The 11,381-nt window shown below is 46.5% G+C and overlaps 2 protein-coding genes and 1 long non-coding RNA gene across 14 annotated transcripts in view; 2 read left to right on the forward strand and 1 right to left on the reverse strand.

Moving 5' to 3' along the window:
- The window catches only part of TTLL3 (tubulin tyrosine ligase like 3), a 32,618-nt gene extending 30,375 nt beyond the window's left edge, over window positions 1-2,243 (forward strand). For 8 of the 10 annotated variants that reach the window (XM_047850019.1, XM_047850021.1, XM_047850018.1 and 5 more), the window contains one exon: window positions 9-2,243. In XM_047850019.1, the coding sequence (XP_047705975.1) occupies window positions 9-185 (177 nt within the window). In that variant the 3' untranslated portion in view covers window positions 186-2,243. The remainder of the gene's footprint in view (window positions 1-8) is intronic. The other 2 variants (XM_047850015.1, XM_047850017.1) reach the window with 1 other exon arrangement.
- A 42-nt stretch (window positions 2,244-2,285) lies between these two features.
- On the reverse strand, window positions 2,286-9,113 carry RPUSD3 (RNA pseudouridine synthase D3). Of its 3 annotated transcripts, XM_047850048.1 has the most exons (9): window positions 8,989-9,113; window positions 8,526-8,665; window positions 7,613-7,657; window positions 7,372-7,471; window positions 6,547-6,654; window positions 6,381-6,465; window positions 6,033-6,156; window positions 3,539-3,678; window positions 2,286-2,732 (listed from the first exon to the last, which is right to left on the reverse strand). In XM_047850048.1, the coding sequence occupies exons 1-9, from the start codon at window positions 9,111-9,113 to the stop codon at window positions 2,541-2,543; spliced, it is 1,059 nt and encodes a 352-aa protein (XP_047706004.1). In that variant the 3' UTR covers window positions 2,286-2,540. The 3 variants fall into 3 exon arrangements, with proteins under 3 accessions (XP_047706004.1, XP_047706005.1, XP_047706006.1); XM_047850049.1 differs by lacking the exon at window positions 7,613-7,657 and having other exon boundaries at window positions 8,989-9,099; XM_047850050.1 differs by lacking the exon at window positions 3,539-3,678 and having other exon boundaries at window positions 2,590-2,732.
- Window positions 9,114-9,273: 160 nt separating this feature from the next.
- Window positions 9,274-10,693, forward strand: LOC125160747 (uncharacterized). Its single transcript, XR_007150351.1, has 3 exons — window positions 9,274-9,351; window positions 10,017-10,251; window positions 10,647-10,693. It is a non-coding gene; the product is annotated as an uncharacterized LOC125160747 (long non-coding RNA).
- The last annotated feature ends 688 nt before the right edge of the window (window positions 10,694-11,381 follow it).

An 11,381-nucleotide genomic window follows, 5' to 3' on the forward strand; every position in this document is an offset into this window, starting at 1 on the left:
CTCCCCAGCACCTTCGTGGTCCCTGTCCTGGAAGTTCCTTGTGGCCTCTACCCTTCGAAGTTGGAAATCTTCCTAGCACCCACAGAAAGATCAAGGCCAAAGGCAAGTTCAAGGCCAGACTCTGTGACAGACCCAAGGCTGAGACATGCCTCATGAAGACAGCCTTCCAGGACCCCTGTCCTTGATCAGTGCATACCAGGGTCTAGGGAGCATGGGGGACGTGAGGCTACAGAAGCCCTTGCTTTGATCCTCACTGCCCCTATCCTGGATGCAGTGCCAAATAAAAAGGAGCAAGTGAAGTATCCTGGGCTTGGCTCCATTCCTATTGGAGGTTGAAGAGAGGGTAGGCTAAGGCCCTGTACCCCAAGGTCCAGAGTGATTGCTCCAGGCCATCAGCAACCTTCCACAAAGCAAGGGCCAGAATTCCCTAACGACAGATATGGGGCTTCCTATTTGGGGACTCCCTGACATCTCTGACCTTTGGATGGGGGGATAAGCCTCACTTTATAGATGAGGAAACTTATAGATGAATCTGAATGAGAGACATGGCTTGCCCAAGATCATATGGCAGTGAGAAAACTAGGACACACTGCCAGACTGCTCACCACTGGGAGATCCCCAGTCTCCAAGCCCAGGGGAGGAGCTGGGCTAGCAGCAGAGTGACATCTAAGGGTGTTAGATTTATAACGTAAGATGAAAGAAGGATGAACCTTGCCTAAACCCAGCCCTTCTCCAGAGGGAGTGGGTCTATCCCTTCCTTAGCAAGGGGCCATGGTTGCCTAAAAAGGAAATATCAGTAGTATTTTAGTATTTCTTAGTTGTAGTGGGTTGAATGGTAGTCTTCCCTACACCCAAAGATATATCTGCTAGGAAACTGTGAATAACTTTATTTGGAAAAAAAGTCTTTGTCAATGTGATTAAGTTAAAGATCTTGAGATGAGAGTACTCTGGATTATCCAGGTGGGCCCTAAATCCAATGACAAGTGTCTTTATAAGAGTCAGAAGACACAGACACTGGAAGGCCGTGTGAAGATGGAGGCAGGCTGGTGTGATACAGCCACAAGTCAAGGCTTGGAGCCACCAGAAGCTGAAAGAGGAAAGGAAGGATTCACCCCTAGAGGCGTCAGAGGGCACAGCCCTATTGACAACTTGATTTCAGACTGGCCTCCAGACAGATCTATGACAAAATTGATTTCTGTTGTTTTAAGCCACTCAGGTGTGGTAATTTGTTATAGCAGTCCTAGGAAACTAACAAGACTAGTCAAGTGGAGATACATATACTCTGATCCAGCAACTCTTGCATAACCGAACCAGGAAATGCATACAAGTGAGTTTACACCACTGTTGTGCCAATAGCTGAATGACCTGTCTGTTAACAGTAGAATGGATAGACTGGTGTGGCCATGCAGTGGAATTCAAACCCACACCATACATCACAGATGCATTTCACAGCGTGGAACAAGAACAAATCACAAAAGAACATACACAGCATGACTCCATTTATGGAAACACCAAAGTCGGGCAAAACGAAGTGTATTGTTTAGGGATGCATATGTATGTGGAAAACCTTAACAAGACAAGCAAGGGAAACTCCCATGTCAGGATAGGGTTTCCAACCTAGGATGAACAATAGAACCCCTTGGGGAACTTAAAAGATTGATGCCAGGATCTCCGGCCCAGACTGCTTAAATTGGTATCTTTGGGGTGCAGAACCACAGGGAGGGTACAGCGCTTTTTTAAAGCTTCCTGAGAGGGAGGAGGAGGGGGTTCTACTGTGGGACCAGGGTTGAGAACTACTGCCCTAATAAGGAATAAGAGGCATGTTTCTGTTTCGTGCCCTGAGTGGTAGTTATATGGGTGTCACTTTGTAATTCTTTAAATCAGAGAGATGTTTATGTACTCGTTGTATGTTTGATATATTTCAGTTTTTTACTATAAAAGATCTGAGATCTTCATTTCAATATGAAATCCCCAGAGTAGTCAGATTCATAGGGACAAAGGAGAATGGGGGCTACTAGCGGATGGGAAGTCAGTGTTTAATGGGGCAGAGCTTCAGTTCTGTAAGATGATGTGATTGCACAACAGTGTAAATGTACCTAATGCCACTGAACTGTTCACTTAAAAATGGTTAAAATGGTAAATTTTGCTATGTGTATGTTATCCCAATTAAAAAAACCAAACATTTCCTCCCAGCTAGAATTGGGACAGAAACAGCCAAATAAAAAGACCACATATTGAACTCAGCAGAAAGCGTGCTCCATGATACTCACTTTCTTAGCAAATCTTCAAAACCATACTATGAGGTAGGTACTTTTATTAATGCACGTCCAAAGAGATGAAGTCATTTGCCTAACACCATGCAGCAGGTGGCCTAGGCAGGCTTTGATCTTAGGTGTGTCCGAATGCAGAGCCCAGGATCTTAAAGCGAGGCCTTACTGCATGTTGAGTACTGACCTCATTCTCCTCAGGCCTCATCGTAGGTTCATCTCCCACCCCATCCCCACTGCTTTCCAGCAGAAACAAAAGGAACAGAAGGAGCATTATTGTTGGTGGAGCCCCAAGCACTGTAGGGTCCTGGAGAAATAAGAGGGCAAGGGTGCCAGAAGCTTCATGGGGGCCTCCCCGGGCCTCATGCCTGGAAGATGGAGACAATGCAGGTGGAGATGCAAGGGCAGTTGGGCAGCCTGGGAGGGGGTCAGGTAGAGGCGTCTGAGGAGGGCTTCATCCGGGACCTGGGGTGGGAGAGGCATGTCAGCATTCAGCCAGGTTGAGTTCCAACAGCTCTAACCAAAATGTAAGGCAAAGACTTCCTCCCTCTCTCCCCCGCTCCATGTCCATAATTTGTTATTCACTTCCTCTACACACACACACACACACACACACACAATCATGCTATGGCAGAGATTGGGTAGGGTTCACTAAATCAGTTTCCACCTGTGCACACAGGTAAACATTTCTGAGTCCCTCTTGCAGTTTGGTGAGGCCATATGAAACAGTACCCAATGGAACAGGAGTGCAAGCATATGCCACTTCCAGACTTGGCCCACAAACACCTCCCATGTGAACCTGCACTGTCCTGTCTCCCTTCATCTGGCTGCATAGCAATGGCCTGGGTCCTGAGTGACTGCTTGGAGTAAAGCTCACCCACCCCACCCCCATTAATTATATTTAATGTGGAGGGAAATTACTGTGCTAAGACTCTGGCACTTTGGGGTTACTCTGTTAAAGCAGATAGTTACCCTAACACACGCACACATACACCACTACTTTTATCCCTTATACCAAAGAGACCCAAAGGACAGCTGACTTAGAAGGGCCTTGAGAAACTGGCCCTTCAATAAGTTAAATTTCCTTATTGAACAGATGGGTGGCAGAATGAGGCCCAAGAGAGGGGATGTTACTTGCTCAGGGCCACACAGCAAGATAGGGCTACAGACAGCCTTGGAAGCCAAGAGGGCTACCTCAGTCCCAAATTTCATAGCTAATGTCTGAAGGTGCTGCCCACCCCCCGAAATGGCAGGTAGGTAGGCTTGGGTACCTGTCTTTGGGGCTTGGTGCTCTCTGCTGGCAGTAGAAAGCGCTGACCCAGGACAGTGCCCACACGGGCAGAGTATGTGTGATCCCCGAGCACAGGGCAGAGCTGTAGTACCATGTGTACCTGGAGCTGACTGGGGAACACTGGGGGACAGGAGAGAGATGACAGGGTGGGCAGCTGCTCTATCTGCCCCACCCAGGTTCATCACTCCCCCTTTCCTCTGGGAAAACAACACCACTCCACTCCCATTCCCAGATCATGTGGTTTCAGTGACGTTAATGCTACTGCTCCTACCTCCAGAGCAGGGTGAAAGACCAGGTCAGGACAGTCCTATCAATCCACCTGGCCTGTGGGATTCGCTTGTGAAGAGATACAACCCTGAATTTACTGCTGAAGCTACTGGAAACAAGGAATGCTCTTTCCTGTGAGGGTGCTAAACTGGTGGGGTGCAGGTCAGGAGCTGCTGGAGCCCTGGCCATCTCTACCTTCACCACAGGATAGCCTGTGGGAGAAAGAAGCCGACATGCCCGAGGCAAGAAGAAATGGAGAAACAGCTTCCAGAGGACGTCCTCTGAGCCTTTTGATCCAGGAACACCTAAACTTAAGTTGTATGAACCAATACATTCCCTGTTTTTGGCTGACACCAATTTGAACAAGTTTTTGGGAAACTGACAACCAAAAGTACCTTGACAAATACAGAATTGGGGGGCTGTGTGCTAGGCATGGTACAAAATGCTTTACTTATGTAAACTTATTTAATCCTCATGACAGCCCTTTTACAGCAGATCCTATCATCATTCCCATCTTACACATAGGAAAACTGAAGCTCAAAGAGAAGTGACTTGCCTACCACCATAAGCTAGGATTCAAACCCAGGAGCTATACTCTGCTTCCATGTCCGGCAATATGGTGGACTGGATAATCTAAAAACCCTTTTGCTGGGTGCCTGGGTGGTTCAGTTAGTTAAGCATCCAACTCTTGATTTCGGCTCAGGTCATGATCTCACAGTTCATGGGTTCAAGCCCCATATATGACAGTGCAGAGCCTGCTTGGGATTCTCTCTCTGCCCCTCTCACACTCTCTCTCTCAAACCAAATAAACTTAAAAAAAAGTTTAAAAACCCTCTTGCTATAAACCACCTAGAAACACCAGAAAAATAGAACAATCATCCTTTTAAATATGCATCTGGGCATATAGGAAAGTAAGATCCCAAGACCAAAACCAGGGGAAAACAAATCCAGAGCACACAGAGCCAACGTTTCACCTATTCTAGGGATACTGCCAATCTTGAGTATCCAGGGCCCTTGGGGTTAAGTAGCTACCCAGGGGCCAGAGGTGAGGCCTTAGTACCCAAATGAAATACTAGAGGGGCTACATCTCCAGTGATGGGGTGGACTAGGAGCAAAAGCCAGTCAATGGTAGATAAGTGGGGAATGAGAAAGTTTCCCCTGAGAATTCGCAACCATGAGCCTGCTCTCACACAGGTGTGGGGCTCAAATTAACACTACTTGAGTGATCTGTGAACTTCCAACGGAGACAATATTTAGAGAGATCCTGAACTAGTGACAGCCCTGGGGCATTTGACAGAAGCAAAGGCAGAACCTCTCCCGAGGGGCTTATCTACAGTGAGGCAACAAAAGACTTCCAAAGATAAAGGCCTAGCTGAACTTGAATTCACAATCCTAAATCACAGAGCAATGAGAAAACCATTCACCAAGTATTAGAGTCAGCATGAAACATCACAGGATTAGACCCTCCAGAATCTTAGACAATGAAAATATAGAAATACAACATACAAGTGTGTTTAAAATGGTTAAAGACAAAAAATAACAATTGAGAAAAAAAAGATGCTATATATTTTTAAAGGCCATTTTTATTTGTAAAACAACCAAATAGAACTTCTAGAAGTGAAAAATACAGCCAATGGATAGGCTGAACTGGCAGATTAGATCCAATTGAAGAGAAAACTATTCACCTGGAAGACAGAGCTAAAGAAATTACCCAGAATGCAACAAGGATTAAGAAATGAAAAATATGAAAGAAAAGAGACCAAGCAAGGAGAATGAGAAGGTCAGACACATCTCTTAGGCATACAAAAGGAAGAGAATAGAGAAAATGCAAGAGGTGCAACACTGGAAGAGAGAAAGAACATTCCAGGATGGATGAAATATATTAATGTTCAGATTCAGGTGAATCCCAAGCAAGATAAATAAAACTAAACCCACATACCTATCAGATTTGGCATCGTGAAACCACAGAACACCAAAGACAAAGAAAAGATCCTGAGATCAGTATGAAAAAAATAATAAGATGAGCTACAAAGGAATGACCACCAGACTGACAGAAGTGCTACCTCCTCCAGATGGGCCTGATTACCTACCCCTGGGGTCTCTCAAATGCTCCCCAGGCTTCCATTAACACCACCACCTTCTTTCCATCCCCCTTGCCTCCTCCAGCCAAATAGAGGTACGAAGGCTGGCTGGGGCTCCAGACCCACCTGTCAGTGGCTGCAGTTGGACCAAGGCACAGCCAGAGCCCATGGCCACCACATGGAAGTGGCTGAGGGTCCTCTTGACACCTTCTTGGAAGTCTTTTCGGGATGGGGACTTCACTGGAATTACCTGTGGTGTCAGCCCCCAAGAATGAACAAGCTTCACACACACCTGGCACCTAAGCCCAGACCCTCGCTGCTGCTAATAGACAGGGCCATAGTATAAGTAGTGGTTACTTGCCTGTTTTAGGGGACAGGAGAGCCAGCCCCCCCCCAAGTCTCTACCCTTGATTCCTCTGTAGGGATAATATATTTGGAGAGTCCCCTTCTGCTCCCTGCCAGACCATGACTCACAAGATCAACGCCATCAATGTGTTCCAGTTTCAAAGCTGCTTGGATCTTCCCCTCAGAAGTAGCTGGGATCCCATCAGTGACAGCACTAAGAAAGAGGCAGGAAGAGGTCACAGAGTGGCTTGCCAGGACCTCCCTACTGCCATGGGAGCCTCCCAGCACCACTCACCAGTAGGTGGCTGTGGGCTTCTGGGCTCTCCGTGAGTAGATGAAGAACTTTTGGAGGCGGCTGGCTGTCTGAGGACAACTGGAGAGGAGTACAAGCCCAGAGGTCTCTCTGGAGAAAGAGGATAAATCACAAAGTTGAAGTCCCTTGGGCTCACCCGCAAAAAAGGGAGCATGCTTGGGAAGGCACACTGGCCTGCTTAAGGCAAAGCAATCACACCAGAACTACAACTCAAGACCTCCTCCTGAGAAACAAGAAAGACTTTCTCATGTTTGATACTAAGACTACATAATTTAATGTGCTCATTTTGCCCTGGTTCCCAAGGAGCTCAGAGCCAAATGTCATAACAATTACCCCCACTGCTGAATGTCTACAATGTGCCAGGCATTACAGTAGGAATTCTGTGTATAATAGCTCATAAATAATTAAATTCCCCACAAGCCTACGAGTTTGTGGAATTTCAGAAATATTTCATCCAAGTACCGGCTCTAGTTGATAGCAGTTTTAGAGGAAAGAATATCATGGGTCAACGAGCAATGCCTGCCATGATTATGGTATTGGAGAAGTGACTGCACGCTGAGCATAGGTATGATTAGCTGTATTTTATTATTAAGGGAACTGAGTTTTCATGCTTTGCCTGTGATCACAGTTTGTGCGTATGGATTTGAACCCAGATCTGTTCACTCCCTCCTTTTCCTTGCATCCTTCCTCTGTGCTCCCAAACCAGCCTGTGGAAAATGTCTCGACCTACTCCCAAGCAAGTGTTCCCTCACCCAAGATGGATACCTGTCCTCCTACATTCCTATCACCGCCCCCACCATCACTTACTTCCCAGATGCTTGCACAACCTGGAGCTCCTGATCCCCAAGCCCCAGGGACTGGCTCAGCTCTGGCAGCACTGAGAACAATGTCAACTCTCCTGGTTTTCCTGGGGGGACAAAAAAGGAAGGAAAAGTACAAGTTGCTCTCAGAGGCCTTTGGCTTTATCCCACTGACCCGTTCTCTTCAGTATCCCCTCCCTCAGAACCTTCAAACCCTCTTTCACTACATCCCCATCCCCTGCCCGTACCTGTCACTGGTAGACCCGGTGGCTTATTCAATGTCACTAGAGGTCCTAAAACATATATTACATGAGCATGAGCAACACAAAAGCAGCAGTTAGAGTTTATAAAGTACTTTCTCAATTGATCTTATCTTGTGACCCCACTACAACTCTCAGACCTGAGTTATCAACTACACCCTAAACTGAACTTCTTTCTGTCCTTCGCATATGCTAAGCTAGTTGCCACCTTAGGCTTTTATACTTGCTGTCCCAGATTTTCACATGTCTGACTCTTTCATATCATCTCAGCTCAAATGTTGCCACCACAGAGAGGCCTGACTCCCCAACCTAATGTCTGCCACATGGTCATAATACCCTGTTTTATTCATAGCACTGATCACTAGTAAGTACTTTGTTCACTTATTTCCTGATGAATCCATTTCTGCCACTAAAATATTAGCTCCCTGGGAGCAGGAACCATATTTATCTTGTTCAGCACTGTATACCTGTGCCTAGAACAGTGCCTGGAACAAAGCCTCTACTCAATAAACAGTTGAGAGAATTAACAAATCACTGAATGGAGACTGAGGCTCAGAGAAATTATTTTCCGACAGCCACACAGTAAGTTGATTACAGAGCCTCGATCTGACTCCAAAGCCTGTGTTTTGTCCATCGGTAAACAATTTCTTATGGCAATTCCTATTACCAAGTGCCTACTATGTTGAAGACTCTCTAGTTATTTGCACCCTCTCACCCCCATCCCCACGATGCTGAGGCTCAGACAGATTATGAGGCCTGTTCCAGGTCATACCACCAGTGGGAGGCAACACGAGGATATGACCCCAAAGACTTTAGCAGGGAGCCCTGTCAGCCCCTAGAAGGCTCTGAGCAGCAGGCTCCCCTCCAGAGTCTGTGTGCAGCTGCCACTCCCACCCCTCACCTTTCTGGTCCACTACTGCAGCCCTCAGCACATCAACCAGCTCCTCCCGACTGAGGTTCTCTAGCTGCAGCAGCCCCGGGAATGGCTGGCCCCCCAGGGGCCTCGACCGTTTGCTGGAGCCTCGGGGTCGCAGCCGATGTCTGAAAAAGGTAGAGTACGCAGTAGGAGGGATCACTCGTTTCCTGAGAGGTATCCATTCTTATCTCCCCACACCTTATATACTGCCACCTCCTACAAATGCCTCAGAATGCCTGGGGTGAGCTTCCCGCAAGTTCAGGCACATCTGGCCCCATTTTACAGAGGAGGAAACTGAAACTCAGAGAAACCAAGTGAGTAGTTTAGGGTCGGTCACACAATAGTGGCGGGATTAGAACCCATGCCTACCTAAGTCCAGATACCACACACACTTTACCCCGGCCCCACCGTCCCACCCACGCGAAGGGGCGGGAGAAGGGGTAATCACCCGGCTTCGGTGCCAAAGCCTGGGGCCGTGGGCACTGCGCGGACCCCTGGCCGCCGCCGCCATACACCCCAGAACCGGCCCAAAACACTGCAGCCACCCATCTCCCGAGCAAGGACAGTGCGCATGTGTGGAGAAGGGCCGACCCGCTCTCCCACAGCGTACTGATTGGTCAGAATGCCTGTCAATACGACTAGCGAGCCGGCTGGCTCAGAGGCGTGAGAAGGCGGAGCTTTGCCTTCCTGCAGGCAGAAAATGTTTTACTCCCAGTCTATGTTTTTGAGGAAACTGAGGCACAGAGCAGCTAAGGAATTTACTCGCGATCACAGGACTTGTCTTAGGACAAAACAGGAACGAAAGATTAAGGTACTCTGATTACCATTCCAATTCATAGGAGCTTCTGACTTCAAAAAACCACCTGTGGGGCGCCTGGCTGGCCCAGTAGGTAGAGCATAGGATTTTTGATCCCCGCTTTGGGTGTGGAGATTAATTAAAATTAAAATCTTTTTTTTAATGTCTTTTTTTTAATGTCTTTTTTTTTTTTTTTTTTTGAGAGAGAGAGAAGAGCGCAAGCGGAGGAGGGACACAGAGAGAGAGGGAGACACAGCATCTGAAGCTGGCTCCAGACTGTCAGCCCAGAGCCCGATGAGGGGCCCAAACTCGTGTACTGAGAGATCATGACCTGAGCCCAAGTCCAATGTTTAACCGACTGAGCCACACAGGCACCCCTAAATTAAAATCTTAAAACAAAATACCACTGTGCCCAACTTTGTAAGGCAAATTGAGGGGGGAAAAAAAAAGTCCCCTTTGGTCCAGTAAGCCTGCTTGGAAGAACAGCCTGGCGCATAATCAATCCAAAAGAAGAAAAGGGCCTGAGAGAGAATGAGATTCACTACAGCATTATTTATCAAAACAAAATCAAAACAAATCTCAAAACTGAAGACATAAATTGTCCTATGATTAGCTCTGTAGGGGACATAAATCTAATATATCACCAATTCAACATTTTTTTAACGCTAACTCTATACCAGGCCCTGGCATCTCTGAGCTGGAATCAGGGATCAACAAGGCAAGCCCTGACAACAAGAAGTTCACCCCGTGGACACAGATCACAGCACACACAGCACACCACAGCCCACCTTGCTAAACCCTGTGCAGATGCTGAGAGAGTAAAAGGAGAGGAGCTGAGTGAAATCAGAGAGCAAGTTCCAGCATGTGTGGTGACAGAAGGGTTGTGAAGAACTAGAAATGCACCAGGAGGAACAGGTACTGGGAAGAAGGGAGGCAGAGGCAGGGAACAACAGGAGAAATGAGATGTTAAGAGAAAAACAAAGAACACGGGTTTTATCCTATAATTACACCTATACAAAACTTACATGCAGCTTGTGTATTGTTTATTTACTAAAAAAACCTGTAACTTTCAATTCATTGTTCTGGAAAAGACTGAACATCAACAGAGGAGTGGCTAAGTCAGTTGTAGCATACCATACTATGCAGCCGTTGATTAAGGAATGTGTATGTCTGTGTCTGCTTATGTGAATCAGTTTCCAAAATATATTAAAGCAAAAAAGGAAAAGGGAGGACAAGTGTGACTAGAATATGCATATGTGTGTGTGATTCATATATATGTATTACATTTTATGCCTTTACATTTCTGAAAGGACACACAAAAACGAGATGGTGTTTGCTTCTGGAGAAGGAATCGGGTGAGAAGATGAATAATGATTTTACCCTTTGGAATCGTGTAAGTTTTTTTAATCTTGTTGATATGTTTTGCTGGTTTAAAAATCTAAGCCAGATATGAAAGACTGTACGATTCGTAAAACGTTTTAAATGCCAGCCAGGCGCCCCCCACAAATAATTTTAAGTAAAACTAGGTAGATGGGGGAGCACCTAGGTGTCTCAGTCAGTTAAGCATCTGTCCGTTGATCTCAGCTCAGGTCTCGATCTCAGGGTTGTGAGTTCGAGCCCCATGCTGGGCTCCAGGGTGGACATGAAGGCTACTTAAAAAAAAAAAAAAAGAAAAAGAAAACACAGGGCGCCTGGGTGGCTCAGTTGGGTGAGCGTCTGATTTCAGCTCAGGTCATGATCTTGCGGTTGTGAGTTCGAGCCCTGCGTCGGGCTCTCTGTTGACAGCTCAGAGCCTGGAGCCTGCTTCAGATTCTGTGTCTCCTTCTCTCTCTGCCCATCCACCGCTTGTGCTCTGTCTCTCTCTGTCTCTCAAAAATAAATAAATACATGTAAAAAAAATAAAAAAAAAAGAAAACAGTAGAAATGAATTTTTTTAAAGGCTATATGATTCTACTTACATGACATTTTAGAAAAGGAGGTAAGCTATATTGGCAGAAAAGAGTCAAGGGTGGGGTGAGTAGAGGTTGGGAAGTAGAGCATAAGGG

This window comes from Prionailurus viverrinus, chromosome A2, assembly GCF_022837055.1.
Source record: "Prionailurus viverrinus isolate Anna chromosome A2, UM_Priviv_1.0, whole genome shotgun sequence".
NCBI lineage: Eukaryota > Metazoa > Chordata > Mammalia > Carnivora > Felidae > Prionailurus > Prionailurus viverrinus.